This window comes from Trematomus bernacchii, unplaced genomic scaffold, assembly GCF_902827165.1.
Source record: "Trematomus bernacchii unplaced genomic scaffold, fTreBer1.1, whole genome shotgun sequence".
Classification (NCBI taxonomy): Eukaryota; Metazoa; Chordata; class Actinopteri; order Perciformes; family Nototheniidae; genus Trematomus; species Trematomus bernacchii.
Window position 1 is genome coordinate 2107752 of NW_022987698.1, and position 20395 is coordinate 2128146.

General features: G+C 39.7%; 3 protein-coding genes across 3 annotated transcripts; 2 read left to right on the top strand and 1 right to left on the bottom strand.

Annotated features, from left to right (window-relative positions):
- Positions 1–802: 802 nt before the first annotated feature.
- On the bottom strand, positions 803–6390 carry rrp9 (ribosomal RNA processing 9, U3 small nucleolar RNA binding protein). Its single transcript, XM_034139520.1, has 15 exons — positions 6208–6390; positions 5950–6044; positions 5724–5836; positions 5567–5634; positions 4666–4707; positions 4434–4560; positions 4156–4280; positions 3966–4058; positions 3750–3850; positions 3522–3656; positions 3087–3149; positions 2822–2967; positions 2229–2308; positions 2027–2100; positions 803–1320 (listed from the first exon to the last, which is right to left on the bottom strand). Exons 1-15 carry the CDS (start codon positions 6289–6291, stop codon positions 1215–1217), a joined length of 1452 nt encoding a protein of 483 aa, XP_033995411.1. The 5' UTR covers positions 6292–6390; the 3' UTR covers positions 803–1214.
- Positions 6391–6581: 191 nt separating this feature from the next.
- On the top strand, positions 6582–10204 carry LOC117489308. The gene is made up of 6 exons (XM_034138512.1): positions 6582–6875; positions 7188–7361; positions 7465–7621; positions 8366–8544; positions 9069–9297; positions 9425–10204. The coding sequence occupies exons 2-6, from the start codon at positions 7206–7208 to the stop codon at positions 9625–9627; spliced, it is 924 nt and encodes a 307-aa protein (XP_033994403.1). The 5' UTR covers positions 6582–6875; positions 7188–7205; the 3' UTR covers positions 9628–10204.
- Positions 10205–10611: 407 nt separating this feature from the next.
- Positions 10612–14040, top strand: si:ch211-213o11.11 (probable G-protein coupled receptor). The gene is made up of 2 exons (XM_034139303.1): positions 10612–11057; positions 12536–14040. The coding sequence occupies exon 2, from the start codon at positions 12649–12651 to the stop codon at positions 13924–13926; it is 1278 nt and encodes a 425-aa protein (XP_033995194.1). The 5' UTR covers positions 10612–11057; positions 12536–12648; the 3' UTR covers positions 13927–14040.
- The last annotated feature ends 6355 nt before the right edge of the window (positions 14041–20395 follow it).

A 20395-nucleotide genomic window follows, 5' to 3' on the forward strand; every position in this document is an offset into this window, starting at 1 on the left:
TACATATTGGAGTTTCCTGATATTAAATTGTAATAACCATCTATTAATAACCTGCCCACTGTCTGCCTTGTCTGTTTCCATAGGTTAAATAAACATTAAGCATTCCTGCAGCAGATCCAAAAACAATTCAAGGTCAAAAGTACTTCAACAGTGGGAGACATGGTAGAAATGGTCGAAACAATTAGGCACACACAATTCAATTTGGATATGTACCAGAGGCTGATAAGAATTGTGCAAGTGAAACGCAGAGGGACCGGAGAGGACACCTGCAGAACCTCAAAAAAGCTTATCAATATAATACTTATGTGACCATTATTAGGGTTTCAGCGCACTTTTGCCACTGTCAATCTTATTTGATGGTTACATTCAAATATTTCAAGCCACCTATTTGGTGTAATTCTAAAACCTTTTGTTTGCATTACCTTGAATGTTCTCTTGTAAATGACATTTTGCAACATTTAATTTATTCTGTAGGTCTTCTACCAACAGAGATACGTTTTTCTCCTGTAGAGTTAATTGTAATTTAATGTTGCTTCAACAGGTTGACAATAACCCACACATAAGCAGTTGCCATGACAATGTAGGCACTTAACCCATCCCCTAATGATACAGAAAAATGATGTTGAATTTTCCGGCACACAATTGGATAGAGAAACTAAGGAGAATTCTGAAAAGTACAAAACAAGGAGGATGAAATGTTTAGTCCTGGATGTGCTGATGCCTAGAATACACATTTTTCTCACTTTGGTAACGATCGTGACTCAGCGAACCCTGCCTGAATCCTTTAAGAAAACAACGATAGTTTACAAGGATACAAGTGATTATTTATTTTCATGTATAACACAGGATTGTGCCACAAGGGGCAGTTACATGTAACTAAGAAAAAAGAAAAAAGGCAAAAAACTCTCATTTGTCACAGTGTCACAGCCGGAGGAGAGAGGCTGCTCTGTAGTCCGGTGGTACGCGGGGGGGGTCTTCTGTATCTCTTGCACGATGGCAGCACGGTGAACTGGCTGGCTGCGGTGGGTGTTGTCCAGCTTCACTAATGCTGTTAAAGCTCCTCCCAAAACTAAGATCACAAGACCAACAGCAAACACCTGTATAAACGATCAGGGTCGTCTTCAAAATGTTGGGTTTTCTTTCTCAAGGAGGATGTACAAAACAGTCAGCTTTTTAACCTTTAATTTACAAAATAAAAGTCACTTAACAGTCCACTATTCAGCTATCTTAACTTCCTCTGGACTTGGAGTTGGTTTCCTTTTGAGAGGAATAATATAGATCCCATTCTTGGCCTCTTTTAATCTCCACCATCGGCCCAACCTGCAGAAAAAACAAAACAAAGTTAAATCACAGGTGACAGATACCAGCAGAGCACATTATCCAGAGAGCTATAGAAACAACATCTGAAACAGAAGAGAAGAGGATAAAGACTCGCTTTACAATCAACTTTTCTTTTGTCGTTTTTAGATTGTAATGCAAATATAATTATGTGAAACACTGATCCACCCACAAAGAACAGTTGTGCCTCAAACCTTTGTGAAAAGTGAATCAACATCACAGCCTTCAGGGTTAGTTCAGACAGTAAGCACTGACTGTATTCAGAGTGCTTTATTAACTTTAGATAAAACCCTCATTACAGTTTAACAGTTGCTGGCAAAGCAACAACAACTTCTGCTAATTCAATTAAAATCCAAGTATTTGTGTGTTTTAATTATACAGTGTAGTCACGAATACTAGAAATCCACCGTTACATTTCCCATTGTAAAATACTGTTCTGTAGTTTCTTTCAATCCATTAATGCCATCTGAGGCTAGGATCCTATCTTTCAAGAGAATTGGAAACAACTGAGGCTGCATTGAAAAAAAAAAAGTATAGTGTGGTTTCCCCCTGACAGAGGCTGAGAGATGGATTAACACTGTCATCTGGTGGACATTTCCTTCCCTGAACATAAACCCACTGACATTTAGTAAGCTGATAGGACCTCTACCTACTGTTTCTATGGTTACATGATCATTAGTTCAGTTACCTGTGCTCCTGTCCAACTCCTGCCACCAAGAACTGACCGGAGCTGGAAAACTTCAGACTGTTGACAAAACCACACTGGGACAGAAAGCAGAGGAAGAGACACGATGAGATATTTGAGGCAGATGTTGCCAGAAATGCAGTGAGAATAATGTTTATAAATCTTAAGAAAATGTGACGCTTTTAAAAAAGATAAAGAAGCTCACCACTGGTACACTGAACAGAGGCTCCAGTTTACGGTAATTCTGGCCACACATCCACAGCTTCACCTCCGAGTTGTGAGAGCCTGCACAGAGAATATTACATTAATACAGACAGCAGAACGTCTAACGTGCGGCTAAAGACACACATACTAGCATCAACTGTTCTAATTATGCGTGTAAGATAAGATAAGACTTTATTTATCCCGAAGGAAATGTTGTGCCAGAGTTACAAAAATACAATAAACACAGCAGCATAATAGTACAAATGTACACTAAAAGTGCAGTAAAAAAGAGCAGTTAAATATCTACAGGAAACATGAAACATCATTAATGTAAAATATTACCAGTATTTAGTGGTGCAAAAAAAAAAAACGTAGTGGCAGATACGTAATTGCACGTTATCATAGCACATTATTAATAATAATAATACGACAAAAGTGTACGACAATTAGTCATAGTTTATACATTATTTGAATTCATTTAACAAAAAACTGTTGTTTAACTGTTTCATTAAAAAGTATCCAGCACAGTTGAGTGGGTGTATATATGTGTGAGAATAAAAAGCTGGTGAGGAGGACTCTCACAGCCGGAGGCACCTGAGGCGACGGTATCTGAGTTCTGAAGCGCCGCCACCGAAGAGACCCAATGAGCCTGCTGCAGCCCTGCTTCACCATGGCGACCGTGAGCCTGCTTTACTGTGCTGAGAGGCCTCTTCTTGTTGACACTCCACAGACCCACAGAGCTGAGGCCGTGTAGACAATGAAATGAAAGGACACAGAAGAGAAACATGAATAAATCTGTTAACACTGATCAAAAACAGCATTGTATACGATACGACTGTGAAAGCTGCGACTGCCTTACCCGTCGTCAGCTCCTGAAACCATGTGCTCCTCATTTATGAGCTGGATACAGTCGATGGATCCCCTGTAGGGAGACAGAGGGAGGACACAATGATGATGATGTTAGTCTTATGCTTACATGGACTGCATTTCACAAAGATGAAAATGAAAGATATGATGTACAGTTCTCTAACTAAGTCTATTCTGCCATGAATTTAGGAAAATAAAATAATTCTGTAATCCCAAAGATGGAGGATTATTCATAAAATCTACAGGACATTAAAATGGTTGTCGGCAAAAGAGGAGTCACAATATATCCTCACAACACATATCTCACTTTTTCATATTCTTGAAACCCATTTTTTGTACTAAATAACATTACACGTTTAAATCTTGACTCTGATTGGTCAATCACAGCGCTCTACGGTCTGAACAGAGTGAGGACAGACGGACTCACTCGTGTCCGTGGAACACCAGCTGGGATTCCTCGGGTATCTTCCACACCCTGACCGAGCGGTCCCGCCCCCCCGACGTCACGCAGCACTCCCGGCTCAGGCAGTCCAGTCCTGTGATGGCGTCCTGATGCCCAAAGCTGTAGAAAGTCACAATCACAGTTACATTCACACTTTCAAACAGAATACAAGTGTTGTTGGTCAAATAAAGCCTTTTCTGATAAGTTACTCACAGAGTTTCCACGTATGCATTCTCGTCCACATTCCACACCTTTATTGAGCGATCGTGAGAGGCGCTGTACAGATCGTGAGTTCCCCTTCTGAATGAAAGACCCTGAGAAGAGAAAATACATTTGATATGATTGACAGGACCTCAGAGCCTCAATATAACTACAGTAGGTAACTTGTAAAATAAAAAAAGATTAGAGAGAGAAAGAGGGAGAACATACCGACACTGGGCCTTTGTGTCCGGTGAACTTATATAGATGTTTACATGTCTTTGCCTCCCAGATCATGATCAGTTTGTTCACGTCCCCAGTGGCCTAAAAGATGTGGAGAAATAGGTTTCTGTTACAATATGATGGCACACTTTATCAAACTGCTGGTAAAAAGGCAGGATAGGCTGAGAGTACTACTCACCAAGTATTTCCCATCTGATGATATGGCCATACACAGGATATGGGCTGTATGTCCAACATGCCGATCCTCGGTGCCTTTCCTTCCACCATGTATCGTGTGCAGTTTCTTTCCACTCTCAAAATCCCCTGAAATATGAGAAAACATTCAATTAAGACTGCAAAATCAAACCATGAGCCTCAACAGCAAGGCACATTTTATTCATATCCATATTTAGTTACTTTCCCCAATTTCCACGCATACTTATTTGAAGGGATTTCAGAATTTGGGTGTTGACTTACATTTAATAATGGAGCAGTCTTTGGCCGCAGAAAATATGTACTTGTCATCCGAGCTGATGACCAGACAGGTAATTGGAAGTTTGTGTCCTCTCAACACTCTGATCTCTGAAGCATCTGGTGCCATGATCTAAAAGAAAGATTGAAAATCAATGTCAGTCTGTTTATAAACAGATTTCCTTTATAATATTGAACATAGTGTGGATATTGAAGCGATAACATTTGCTGTACTTACATCTTTGGCAATAAGTCTCTGAAGCTTTCCTTTCTGTTCAAGCTGAGGGGGGAAATCACATACACAGCAAGTTAAAGACTATACGGCAATTGATCCTCCAGAATAAATTCTCACAGAAAACTAGTTTCATGAGTTGGGTGAGGAGAAGTTAACACCCAAAAAAACACATGATACTCTGACAGCTTAAATGGTATTTGTGGCTTTTAAACAATAGACTGCACTCAACAAAATTTGCTAAATAGTGTTTCAGAAAGCTTAATTTTCCTCATCACTAGTGCCAGTAGTTTTATCAGCCATGACATGTGTCTGCAGAACTGAGAAATCACACTACATTTAGTCTGAGAAGTTCAAACTAAGGGGAAATTCCATATAAAGCCTATTGCAGCAAACGCTAATGGATAAATGCAAGATCAACACTTTGTTCTGCTCAGAGATCCCCTCCTGTAAATGATGGTAGCCGTTTAGTTCACACATGCAGTCTATACCTTAAATGTTCAGGAACAACAACCTGCGTGGGTTCATGTGTGGATTGGAACATAAATCAATATTCAGTGATATCTGTAATACGAATTTCCCCTCTCAAGCCCTAGTCACATTTTATGGTCGTACATTTGCAGATTCAAGCATGGAAATGCTTCTGAATGTAGTACATGTGGAAATTTGGAAATCACTAAATATGCCTTAATGTGGGAAAGAAAGTGCTGAGTTTTATATTAGTCTAGAGATTAAGTGATCAAACTTAAACTACAATGTTAATAAACTGAACTGACAAAGTACAAGGGGGCTCGCGAACAGACAGAAACAGGATTATGAAAAATAAGAGGGTCATGTCCCATGATGTCCCCAGTAGAAATGACATGCTCTTCTACGATATGCTTTAATACAGAAGACAATCTCTTACCACTTCCTCTTGAAGTCTTCCAGCAACCAGATCAGTCTCAAAGGCGTCATCTTCTGCTTTATCGTCCTCTGACAAATTAAGTCACACAATTAATACATACAAGTATAGCAGTAATGTCAGACCTCTAGGTTATGCTGTATAGATAATTCAAGTTTACCTTCTTCCTTTAGCTGGTTTAGGTACAGTTTGGCTAATCTAAGCTTCTTCTCCTGTGGTGTTTCATCATAATCATCCCTTTCAATGGTCTGTCTTTTCCTGGCCACTATAGGACTGAGGAACAAGAAACAAAAGCAAAACACCTGGGTTAGTGATGTGCTTCAAATGTTGAACGATCTACTGGTCATATCCATACCATAACCCAAACAAATACATCGGAAAATTACCTCTCTGTCTCAGAGTCGCTGGAAATCTCTTCGTTGTGTTTGGAGATGAGTTTCTTGGCTCTTGGTTTTCCCTTTCCTCCTGGGTCTCCATCACCCTGCAGCACAACAAGAAAATATAGGGTTTGTAATGACATACAAGGATGTTGCATTCGTGACTGGGTAGACACAGCAGGTTATTATAGTGAAAACACATGTGTCAACCTGTGGTTAGCTAACGTTACTGGGATTTAGCTTAGTAGCTAGGTCCGGCGAACTTACCTTTCGTTTTAGCACTGTTGCAGGTTTCCCCTTTTTGGCAAATTTGGGGTTTACTTTTGCCTTTATAAAGAAAGGCGAAGACATGGTGAAACGCGATTAAGTAATTGATAAATGTAGATAGAGCTAGCTCCTTAACTTTCTAAAGCAGCACGTCAACACCAAACCCACATGGGTACAGTGCAGTGCAACCAAACCAGGAAGCTGACGTCACGTTGGAAGACAGCTGCTGATTGGCTGGTCTTCACAGTTCCTCCTACACGTCCCGCCTTTGTTCAAACGCTGGATTTTCATTGGGTGAAATAGGATTTTAAGTCAGCAGGAAACTGTACTGGGGTAAAATACTTCCCTCGGGGAATGAGTTTACGCATCTTAGTTCCGCACATAATTGTAAAAATATATATTGCTCATGACAGCAATCGTATACACACGTGTACCATACACAGTAAAATAGAAATACAGGAGCGGTATTTCACTGATATTTAACCGGAAACATTTAGCGCCGCTGTTGAATAAAAATAGTCGTATTTGTATCAGGATCTAATAACAGTAGTACTGCAGTAGTACTACTACCGGTACTTCCTCTACTACGCAGTATTTGCATGTACTTCGCTGCTATCCTTCCTGAGTGTGTGGTTACAGTTTTCCGTGAAGTATAGCTGAACGGCCAGGTGAGCCTCCTCTCTCGGAACCGCGTAACATTGAATATTACATGTATTTGAGAATGTATTTTTGAAAGACAGTTTTATCACTCAGTGGCTCCAGCTGGAGGCAATCTGGAAGAAGCTAGTAGGAGGGGTTGAGGAAGCAGGAGGAGGGGGGGGGATGCGATCTGAACTAACTTTTCATTTCTGTCTCGATTGACTCACTGTAAAGAGATAAACAACGACTGAAAAAGTTTCATTCAAAGTTTTACTGCAGCGTGTGCAAAAATACCGTGCCATACTTGATGTGTCAAATAATTAAATCTTTTGTCTACCCAGATATTTATTTCCACCCCCATGCCACCCAAAAGAGACGCAGGAGCGACTCCATCACAACCCCCAGCAAAGATGATAAAAATCGGCCCTGATGCTCAGGGGTTTGGCTGTGAAACAGTAGAGGATAAGTACAGGTTGGCGGAGGAGTCCAGCTACTCCCCCTTTCCCAACAACGAGGTGAGAGATGCTATTTGTTGTGAAATTGTGCATGAAACAACTGTTGTTTGCCTCACTACACTTGGAGTTATTCATGTGTTTTTTTTTCTTTCTCATTTGGCAGCATGAAAACATTGAATTTGAGGAAGAAAATATTGCAAGCCCAGGCATCAGAACAGACACCGTCAGCCTCCTCATGAAAATAGAGCAACTGCAGGCACAACTCAAGTATGAACGCAGATGTAGAATTTTGGCCGAGAGAGAGCTGAGGGAGCTCAAAGGTGGGTGGAAAAGTATTACTATTAATTAATACATACATTATGGTTGATTTTGATATTTTTTAGAACAAAACAATTGGGGAAAATAATAGTTAATTTACACTTAATGCTTTGTTTTTGGTGTTTGTTATTTTTAATGTATTTCAAAGAAGGCCCCTGTAAAGAACAATTTAATTTGGAACAAAATAATAAGAAAATAAATTATTGTTAATGTTATCGTTACACTTCTAGTTTCAATTAATTGCTAGTGTAACCTATAGAGTATTTTAGTCAGTGTACAGCAGATCCTGCAAAAGTGTAATATCTTTTTACAGGCAAGCACAACATTTTTGAGAATTAAGTTTCCAGCAATTACATGAACATTTATTACAATGTCTATGTGTGATAAATTGAACATTTCATCCAATGAAATTATTATTTGCTTTGCTTTTTTAGGAAACATTATCAAAAATTCAGAACTGTATAAGTGCTATTTAATAGAATCTAAATAATGTGTTTTTTTAATAAACATAGAAGGCATTCAAACCACAATGTAGGGAGATAAGATATGATCATTTAAATAGAAAATAATAATTTGTTTTTATAGATACTTTATCAAGTTTGGCTTTTTGCATGTCAGAAGTTTTTGACTGCTGCTAAAATCCTGAGCCAATACTGAAAACAAACCTGCCAGCTAATGCTAATTACCCCGTGAAAAAAAACTTACTTTGTTTCAGCTTTTCTAAAGTGGTCTGACACCTTTTGCAGAGATGAACACTCTCATGATGCAGATGAGGCACACCGCTCATGAACTGCGAGTCACTCTGGATCATGTGATCCAAGGAGGCGAGGCAGCAGCAGGATCCCACAACTCTCATGATGAAACCGTCTCTTTCCTGGGAGAGCCCGAGGGGGAGATGAGAGAGGATCATGATATCCTCCCAGAGGTCAGTGCTCATACTCCATGTCTTCTAATAACACCATTTTGGGAAGATTGCCTGGTTCACCTTAGTAATCCTTAAAAATAATAACACTAAAGCATGTAGTTTGTTTCCCCATAACCTTGCTTGCACCATGCAATTCTGTTGGCCACTATGTAGATCTCCTGGGAAGTGAAGGCTCAATTTACTGCACAAAGCCGTGGTAAAAAAATGCAGCAATGCTAGCACTAGCTCCAAAAGTCAGCAGGTGACACAATTCATTCATTTGTATATTAGTGTTTCATCACCATAATTTTTCACTAGGAGTCTGCTCTGAGCAATTTAGAAAGCCTTCTGGTCTCCTGTGCCACAGCAGTCCTAACAATATATAATAATATAATACCACTTGGACACACTAGGAGGGATAATTATATGTCAGCACTCCTGTTTCAAAATGTTGATTGTTGTTAAGCTCAGGTTAACAGTATTGGATACTTTTAACAGATTCAGCCATTAAAGCATCTTCAGCTAACATTTTATTTTGCCTTCAGGATGATGTCAACTACCTGTACCTCTCTGAGACTCTTCGAGTACCAAAAACTCTTTATGAGCGCATCGCAGAGATTGGAGACTACAAAAAGTACACGTCGGCTCTGCTGATGATACTCTTTGACAGAGAAACACTGGGCACACACTCTCTGCAGGGCCGGAGGAGCGCCTTTTCTGGAGAAGATAGCCACAAACCTCAACTCCCACCTGAGATCTTGACAGGTATCATTGGTAAGTGTTTGATGGTGTCATTTACTTTTTCAAGCACACATACCTTCTTTGTAGATGTCTTCATCATTTTAAGATGTGATCCTACCAAAAGGAGACTAACTTTTTGTTCCCATGCTTCTTCTTCCAGAACATGTGGCACTCAAGTTTGGTGTGGATAGCAGCCAAATAAAAACGGCAATCCGCACGAAGTTGAACAATGAGGACAAACTATTAAAGAAGAGACTGGGCATAGGTAAAGCTGAAAACAGAGCTTTCATTGATCAAAGCTTTTGCCATGACGCTGCACTTCTGTCTGAAAATGGAACGATGACTAACGATTCTCAGTTATAACGTTTTGATTCTGCCTTAATGTGTTGGTCACCCGTATTTCATGTTTGACAGGTTGACTTTTTAATCCACCTGTCTATTTTATTCATTATCGAGTGCTTGAGTGATTTTATTAGTTAGGTCTTTTTTTTAACACTTTTTAGAATTCTAACATTTTTGCAGCTGCTGTTGTCTCTCATGTGTTCAAAGTGTTTAAAGTGTAAGGTTTAATCTGGTGACCCAGAAGCACTGTCACGTGTCATTGTCAGTGGTAAAAACAACCAAGTGTTCTTATTTTATTTGAGGTAGTAAGTGGAAGTGTCTAAATAATACCTATGTGAAGTCGGTCTATTTATAATAGTTAAACTTTCAGTCGGCTGTGAACGAAAATCTTTCTATTAATAGGGGGGTTATGTTGACCCTGTAGTTCATGACAAACTGTGCGTTACACCAGGTGATACTGTGTTTCTAGGATAGTTTTTTGTAGTTGCAAAATATGCTGTAAGTGATAAATAATCTTTCTGCTTCCACACCATCTATTACATCACTTCTCTGTGTGTTGTGCTTACCTACGTAAGGGCCAATAAACTTTCAGAACTGATATCCTTCTGTTAACTTAACCTGGACCCTTTCTTACGTCAGCACAGTAAAGTACAGCATGCTCCCATGGGGATTTAAAATGTACAGCAACCAACAGATGTCAGCGCTGAGCCTGGTTTCATGCTTTTCTATTAGCAAAAGAGTACAACTGTTAGGAAATATACATTTTTAAGACATGATGAACTGGATAAAAAAAAAAATGGTGTGTGTGTGTGTGTGTGTGTGTGTGTGTGTGTGTGTGTGTGTGTGTGTGTGTGTGTGTGTGTGTGTGTGTGTGTGTGTGTGTGTGTGTGTGTGTGTGTGTGTGTGTGTGTGTGTGTGTGTGTGTGTGTGTGTGTGTGTGTGTGTGTGTGTGTGTGTGTGTGTGTGTGTGTGTGTGTGTGTGTGTGTGTGTGTGTGTGTACATATACAGACAGGCACAGTGGACAGTGTGTGACAGTCACTGCCACATACTGACTGATGAACGACTGTGTGTGTAAGACGTGGTTAATGTCAGCGGTTGGCAGTTTGATAGAGTCATGTTGTCATGAAAGATGTGAATTGAAGAATCACCACATGCTGGCTCCTCCCCCTCAGTGCTCAGCCAGCTGTGCAGTGGACGCACATCACCTCTCTGTCAGTCAGCTCTCCCTGGGGTCCTGTACGAACGCATGTAGGGCTGTTTCTTTGGGAAATGTACAATTTTGTCACTGATTTTCCAGATCTTCCTATATATCTCTGTAAGGGACCACCATTATTACAAACCTGAATTGATACAGAGGAGAGGCATCACCATGATTTGGACGTATTCAAATTTACAAAACTGAGACAACTTTTTGGAAGATCTACAACCACTTTTCAAAATGTAAGATTTGGTAAGTTCCTTTTTTTTATTAAGTAGTTATAGCATTCTCTAAGATGTAACTTTAAGAATCAGGATATTAATGTATAAAGGAATATTAATGCATAATCTTTTTTTTAGAGTATTTAATAATTCAAGAAAAACCTTCCACTTCCATGTGTTGCAGAATGTGGCAAAAACTGAAGGTAATTTAGACAACAAACATGTTACAAATCTTAGCATTCCTGGCATCTTGTAGTCTGGTGAACTGTTGACCGTTTTTTGTTATAGTTTGAATTAAATCTATAATAACACAAGAGCTGACTAACAAGGAATGAAGTGATATTACAAACCAGTGGTATCTAAAAGATGCTCTGTAATGCGCATATTAGGGATATATTGACCTGCATTGTTCTGTCATCCTTATGATAATATAGAAAAGATTGAAGAAAGACTGAAGTTGCAAAATCCAATACATTTGTTGCTGTTGAATTAATGAATACAAGAGAGTTTAGAAAACACAACAAATGACTTGGCTGAAAATTATCATCCTCTTCAGGAGTAAAACCTGGATTTAAATCCTGTTGCATATGCTGTAACGGGAACATGATGAACATTAGGACAGCCTTACATAATAATCATGCCAATGTAAATAAACTGGTCCTTCCTGGGGATAAATCGCATTGCAAACGTGGCATGCAATAGAAGATTACAGCAGGGGAGAGCATCAGTGGATCAGGGCCATTGAGCGAGAACATGTATTTAGGACACAACATCATCCACAGTCGTAAGATTGGGACCTGATTATAATTTGTAATCACAAGGCAATACAAAGATAAGAAAAATTATGCGGAGAAGATGTTTGAAATGCAGTTTGTGATTGAGGGTCCAACCTGTCCCAGTAAGAGGTTTCCTCTTTGATGGTGCGCTGCAGGGTGACACCGAACACATACTAATCAATGCAGCCAGTTCCCTGCAGCTGGGCTAAAACAAGCACACTCATTATCTTACATTTCAAAAGGATGGGGACGGATGGAGGAGAGACAGGGTTTCCTCTATGAATTATTCCTATTGATCATGTCTCTCCCTCACTCGAATAAAGAGAGTAAGAGAGAGAGCATCCCTTCTATAACATTCTCATAAATAAACATTAATTGATGAACTTCCTAGTTCTCCTTTGCGGAGTGTGTGTGTTCCTTTAATATGAGGCTGCAGTAGGGATCTCTGAATGTTTATATTTGAAACATATTGGAATGAATCCCTCAACATTATGTGCAATAACAAAGAGACCAAAAACAGAGCTAAGAAAAGGGAATAATTGATTTACATTCACGGCAGACATAAACACGACACATGAAAGCTGATGTAGTTATGCAGGATGTGTAAATAGGAATATGTTTGCTAACGTGTCAACCATATCATCTAACACTAGATAGATTAAATATACTCTTAATTTGACATACTTTGTTATACATTTTAATGTTTTAATGGACTTCATTGTCTTTCACACAGGAGTGAAGAGTATTTCATCTGATGCGCTGAAGAATTGTTTGACCTCATTAATGACCAATGGGGGAGTTGGGTTACATACGTGTGCTTTTACTTTAAAACCTGTACTATGAATCATGGAGGAAAACACACAATTTCTGAATGCTGAGTACAATGACAGCACCACCGTTTGGGCCCCGATGCCCTCAGCTTCCAGCAGACAACTGGGCGTCCTTCCCAACCCGCAGACACGATTCAAGGACCTGACAGGGATATTTTTCATGGTGACCCTGAATGTTCTGGCACTTCTAGCCAACACTGCTGTTCTGGTAGTTGTCATAAAAGCCCCTCATCTCAGGAAATTTGCTTTTGTGTTCCACCTGTGTGCAGTGGACCTGCTGTGTGCCATCCTCCTCATGCCTCTTGAGATTGTGTCCAGCTCTCCGTACTTTGCTGGTGTGGTGTTCACTGTCCTGGTGTGCCAGGTCTACATCTTCCTCAATGTTTTCCTCATAGCTGCCTCTATCTTCACCATCACAGCCATTAGTGTGGAGCGTTACTACTACATCGTCCATCCAATGCGCTATGAGGTCAAGATGACGCTGAAGCTGACTGCGTCCGTGATAGTGATGGTGTGGGTGGCCTCTGCTGTGCTGGGGCTGTCCACCGTGTTTGGGTGGCCAGCTTACAGCAGCCTGAGCTCCATTAGTGCCTCACACTGCTCGCTGCACTGGAGCCACAGTAACCACAGACGAGTCTTCTCTGTGTTCTTCAGTGTCATCTGTTTTTGCCTTCCTGCTATTGTGATCTTTGCAGTCTACTGTAATGTGTACAAGGTGGCCCGTGTGGCTGCCCGCCAGCATGGACCTCTGCCCTTGTGGACTAACAGTCAAGCAAAGCATCGCTCTGACTCAATAAACAGCCAGACTACCATCATCACAACCCGCAACGCCCCACGTAGGATTATGAGGGACCGGCCTTTTGGTGGAGGTAAAGCAGCTCTCACCCTGGTGGTTATTGTTGGCCAGTTTCTGATCTGCTGGCTGCCTTACTTTGCCTTTCACATGCATCTGACGCTACACGCGACACCCAATATTCCTGATGATTTGGAGGAAACGGTCACCTGGCTGGCATACACTTCCTTTGCGATCAACCCGTTTTTTTATGGGCTTCTTAACAGGCAGATCAGGGAGGAACTTTGTAAGCTGAGGCGCTGCTACACCGCCCGCCCAGTGGAGCTGGCCATCTCCAGCCATGAGGGCTCAGGCAACGAGAACTTCCTGCAGTTCCTCCATAAGACCAGCTTCACAGCAGAGACACGTGCCAGCTTTGCTACTTCCAGTCCAAGAAGCACTCTGGATCATGGGCAGACCAGTTTTAGGATACCAGGGCAGATCCCAGAAGAGTTCAGTTAGATATACCTCGCTGTTGTACCACAGCGTTAGTAGCCAGTAAGGCCACTTCATACAGTGTGTAAGTGTATCTGAATACAGTAAAAGATAAGTTACAGCATCAAGAAATGAACTGTTTATGAAACTTGACATACTGTTTATAGATACTACTATTCATACTAATGGACATTACTTCTCAAAGTATCTTTACTTTACTTGTGGTAAAACTATTATCGATACAGTTATTAATCTGTTTTTACTAGCTACTAAAGCAAAGTCACTTTTTATTTTCAATCATTGCATCTATATAATTAAAGTAATGAGCACAAATATCCGGATTACTTGAATGTTGAGTGAGCAGTCATTCATATTTCTCAAGTTCGTACGTTATTTTTTCATAGGGTCTCCATATGACAGCAGTTTTTATTTGTTACTTTAGTAATTCAATGCTGTGCGTGGTATTTATGTTGCAGGAATTTGTGTAAACTTTATTTATTGTACTCAAAGAAGAAACACAGAGATTTCTGTTTAAAAATGCATTGTTTCTTATTGCTATAATTCTGCAAATAAACAGTGGTTACTTTCATCGTTTATGTAAATGTGAGTAAGAAACCATATATTCATAATATGCATTATTAGCAAACATTATGTTTTTCTTCTTACCACATTAGTCTGTACTTAATAGATTAATAATGGGCAAGAATCACATATGTCTGGCCAGTCATTCTTGTCAATAGGTTTTTTTTTTTAAATCAAATAATGTATTTTTTGACAGCAGAGAAAAATTAATTTACTGGGTTTATTTATTATTATTAATATCTAACAGTAGAGGGGCAGTCTGGTGATTAAACTGTCCTCGAGATCAACAGCCAAGTAAAAAAGTAAAACTCTACTCTCTTTCTGATCTAAAAGAACACTATCAGGAGTCTTCTACAGTCACACATGTGCACCTTTCCTGTGTATCTTTGACATTGGCAGCTTTGACATCTGTGTGGTCTGCGTGTCCATTTATGAAAAGCTTGTTACTAAGACTTAACGCAGTAAACACATGATTATATAAATAGAAAATGCTGTTTCATAACAGCCGTCATGGCTGTCTCTAATACCCTCTAAATATATGTTCACTGGCAGATAAACAGCTATTTATGTTCACATACACTTAATTATGAATATGACCTACTTCTCAAATAGAGTAGATACAATGATGGTATATCCAATGTGCTCTAAGGATAAACATTGATGGAGTTCACTGACCAATCAAGAAAGGCAGATTATACAATGTTAATATATCCTTGATTTATATTTGGTGCAGCTCTCCAAATAAGATTAGATTTAAGGGATTACATTGGATAACACACTGATTAATGGGGACACATAAAAACAAGCATGCTGAGCTGTCACAAACCCAAACACCATCTATATAAATATAAATCAGCAATAAAAGTAGATTAAATGGAAAAAATGTGTTAAAAATAACTCAGGCAGTGAAGAAATAACTAACATTGAGAGGAGTGAGATACACCTGTGTACTGACAGGCAGGAAAGAAGGTAGACTGGATATGTTAAGTCAAGATAACACAGTGTCATTTTATGTTTTCTGGCTGGCAACACATTCACACAAGTGTTGCAGTTTATTGCATAACATAGTTCATAACAAGTACAGAGCAACGACCTGCAAATATGATAGTACTGACTTACAGATACAAATGCATACATGACATCATTGTTAGAAGATGTTGTTGGGATGGAAAGTAAATACAAATCTTGCTCAGTATTTTGTTTAAAGTAGAAAAGTTCCATCAGAATGAAAAGGTACTAAATATATGGGCTCAGAACAGTCTCATAATACACACATGCACACAGAAGGATTCACACTTGTATTTCATGATCCGCAAAAGGATTCACACTTGTATTTCCGGATCCACACTTGTGTTTGTCAATGCGCACACAAATGTGTTCCGTTTCATATACATGTAAATAAAATCCAAATACAGAAAAAAGTTTTACATATGTATTTTTGATCCTCACATATTTGTTTTCCATTTAAATCCCCTGAACCTGCAAACACAAACCGCTTTCTGTGCATGGATCGCTGTGCATTCGTGTGTGGGTTTTTTGAGACTCCCCTGACGGTCACCCGATTCGTACTTGTAATTTTTTCTATCTATAGCCAATCAGATGTCTCCTTCATTCTAAGCCAATCACATGAGCGCGTCCCCACGAGGGTAGATTTATTGCGTTCATGACACTTCATATACGCATTTTGCGCTGTCCGGACTCGGAGCAGGGTTTCCGCGGACAGAATTAATTTTACCGGACAAATTTGAAACTTACCGGTCATGTTTCAATAATAATAATAATAAGAAGAAGAAGCAGAGTTTCCGTTAGTAGGTAATTACCGGACTATGACCGGATATGGCTAATAACACGGGAGTAAGGATCATCTATTTTTTCCTCTCTCCTGACAGCCCGCCAGTTTCTCATGTAGCTCGCTAAAACTTCACTCGCGTTTATGTCCATATCGATCAGATCCAGCTCTCCTGATCGGCCTTTATAGAGAGCACCGATCAAACTATTAAGAGTGAATATCGGCCGATAATGACCGGCGGGGCTCCCCCCGTTGACAGTTCACTGTCTAGCACTGGCTTCGTAGTGCACTGATCGATTAGGCTAAGCTAACCTGTAGCTGCTCCCTCCACACTCACAACAACTTCATACAGACATACATAAAGCAGCTGTATTCGCCATACAGGAAACACACATTTAAAACGGTTTTGCCTGCCGTTTTTGTGTACACAAGCATTCATTAATGGTTCGGAAAGTGGCACTGTACCTTAATAATATAAAGGCTTGTATTTGCGTGCATTTCCTGCTCTGAAAGTGTCAATGTACTGAGAGTGGAGGTGTCCTGAGATTAGCGCCTGCAGGCAGCCAGGCTCCATGGACCTGTCAGCTCCGGACAGCGCAAAATGCGTACATGAAGCGCTACGTCATGAACGCAAGAAATCTACCCTCGTGGGGGCGCGCTCATGTGATTGGCTTAGAATTGAGGAGACATCTGATTGGCTATAGATAGAAAAAATTACAAGTACGAATCGGGTGACCGTCAGGGGAGTCTCAAAAAACCCACACACGAATGCACAGCGATCCATGCACAGAAAGCGGTTTGTGTTTGTAGGTGCAGCGGTTTTAAACGGAAAACAAATATGTGAGGATCAAAAATACATATGTAAAACTTTTTTCTGTATTTGGATTTTATTTACATGTATATGAAACGGAACACATTTGTGTGTGCATTGAAAAACACAAGTGTGGATCCGGAAATACAAGTGTGAATCCTTTTGCGGATCATGAAATACAAGTGTGAATCCTTATGTGTGCATGTGTGTATTATGAGACTGTTCTGAGCCCATATAAATATGTCCGGCTGATTTTTTGTGTAATTCTTCAAAAGGCATCTATAATATTTTCATTTGATGGTGTAGTTTTGTCTTTCAGTGCTTCACTCAGCGTGAACATCATATAGCTTAATTTTCCAACATTAAAATCATTAAAGGGGTTATTTCAGGTGTTTCAACTGTTGTAATAAAACTAATTGTATATGTTTTTGGCCCTTTTTCTTCTTAAAACATTTAAATGTGGACACTTTATTAACCAATCTTTTCAAAATGATACTTTACGTAATTCATTTACACTTTACGTGTAATACAAGATGTGATAAAGATAATAAATACATTTCAAAGGACCTGTTTCATCACCCAGCTTCCAAACTGAATGAACATTTGAGCCTAAGCAGTGTTTATAAGTTGCTAATTAAAGTGAAGGACCTTCCATCTCAGAGGCAGCTTTTGTTTAATCAAAACAATCACATCACTGTACTTCTGCAAAGCATATTCATTGTAGATCAAACACGAGCCCACTGGCTTGAGCCTGGCCAAGTGGGGTCTGTTGTTCAGATGTGTTCAGATGGTAAATCTGAAAAGACTTGATGTTTTTCTGTTTCCTGAAGATTGTGCTGTCTGTTTGATAGTGATAATGAAAGAACCACCCCTGAAGAATCAAAGGGAGGAAGTGTGATTGATGGTGCTACCGGAAAGAGTGAACCTCATTATTTCATCAGACTTTCCCTTTGACAACAACTGCATGACTTCTCTCAGACCTGTGCACATATAACAGCTGCCGTCTACACAGAGCTCCATGCTGCACAACATGCTCAGGTCCCACAAACTAACAAGACACACAGGCATATCATAGGCCCTTTGCAAAAAACTCCTTAAAATAATAGGTTAATAGACATTTTGAAAATAGGTTTCTTTGCTTACAAATTATGCAATTGCTTTTTTATTTCTTTATAATAATAATAAATTGGATTTACATAGTGCCTTTCAAGAAACCCAAGGACGCTTTATAATAGGATGAGGTGGGGGGGACAAAAAGGAAAACAAATAAGAAGATAAAAACTGAAATTAACAAAGGCTGGTCAAAGAAATGTAGAGGAGAGAGTTAACTGAGGCTGAAAGCCTTGACAAACAGATGTGTTTTGAGTGCTTTTTTGAATCAACAGTCAGCAGTATTGCAAGACAAGATACACATACATTTCCATGCAAAAGTGTTTGTTTGTATCTCAACCAATTGGATTGTAATATTTGTTATAAGAAGTTTTTCTATTCAAAATGGAGCCTGAGATGCTGAAACCTATTCATTGTCGCAGGAATTCCTGTCCAATAACTTATCTTTTATAAATCTCCAACATCATGTAGCGTCTCAGAGTAATCATGATAACCACTCTCTCTTACACACACACTCACACTCTCCGCTGACCTCACCTGTTCAGCCTCGGTCACAAACAAAGCCCATCTGGCGAGGTGTGCAGACCATTAGCATACCACAGTCTCCGGCACAGACACAGGGAACTCTCTTTCATCCATACGCTGTGTTCCAACCTGTCTTCATCCAGCAGGCAGACATGGTCATTACCATGGAGACTATGCTCAATCATCGCGGAGTAAGTCCCTCACAACAGGTGTTCAGGTGTTCTTAGTAATGTACTATGTGCAGTATTTGTTCAACCTTTACGATTAAAAGACATTTCCATTTTGTTTGCTTCCCTTAGTAATGCATAGGTCAAACACTTGGATGCATGACTCTTAAGATCAACAGCGTCATCATTTAATCAACATACTTGACGTACACAGATGGATAGCATGTACTTTTTATATCTGCATTGTTGTATTAGATTCTCACTTTGCCAGCTGTTATGATCTTAGGTCAATATGTGGCAGTGTAGATGATGATGTGAGCAGTTTGATCTTGTGAAGAAGGTCTGGTAGGTGGCTGAGTGACTGATAAGATCTATCTGAGGATTCATAGCTGACCTATTAATAGCAGAAAAGGAAAAGCCGTTAATGGGTCCAAAGGTTGACAGAGTTGAAAGGTTTTTTTCTTAAAAGCATGTTGCGAAATGTGTTTTACACCAGAGTGCAGAGACCTGAGAATGTTCTTCATATACAGGGCCTTATGGAGGATACTCTGATAACATGCATTATATCTAATGTTGTTAGCATAGTGATTCATGCTGTTAGTGAACAGGAACAAGTAAAGCAAGGCAGTGAATGACCCTCAGCTGAACAGTTTCTGTAGGGGACAGCAAAAAACCAATTTAAAATATGGATTTTGGTCATAAAGATGCATATTGCAATATGGCAGGTCAACGGCATGTCATGTCAGTTTCAAGAAAACAGTACATGCATCGATTATTGTGATTGAACATTGTTTATCTCCCTGTCTTCACGGTCATGATTCATGTTACCTTTGCCAGTTCTGCGGCTCAAATATCCCCTTTATTCTACATCTTAACAGAAAAGCAGCAATGAAGTCATTAAAATGTCAAATAATTTGTGGTTTTCAAAGTTTAAATGTGTCATACACTATTGAGAGATATTACATTTTTTTCAGGCACATCTGATTGCACTTCAGAATACACTTAATCTCCCTCACAGGCCAGAGGGAGGCAGTATTGCCTTGCAAGTCAAACCATTTCTGACACAAAGAAACTCATCCTACATTAAATAATGAGATAAGTAGATAATAAGTAGAGGGATGAAAGTCACAAAGTCCTGTTTCCCAGATCATTAATTATTCCAGTTGGTAGTCACAGAATGTGGCCTTCAAAGATAGCTTTTACTATATGTGTGTGTGTGTGTGTGTGTGTGTGTGTGTGTGTGTGTGTGTGTGTGTGTGTGTGTGTGTGTGTGTGTGTGTGTGTGTGTGTGTGTGTGTGTGTGTGTGTGTGTGTGTGTGTGTGTTTCTCACCCAGCAGGGTGTATCAGTGTATACAGAGCCATCTCCATGCTTACAGTATTTATATCCCATCCTATCCGTCCTATCCCTCCCTCTGCACAGGAGAAAATGATCTTGGCAGACCATCTGCAAATACCATGCAGGGCACCGCAATGTTCCCAATATAACCTCATGTTGCAGCACAGCTGAGGGG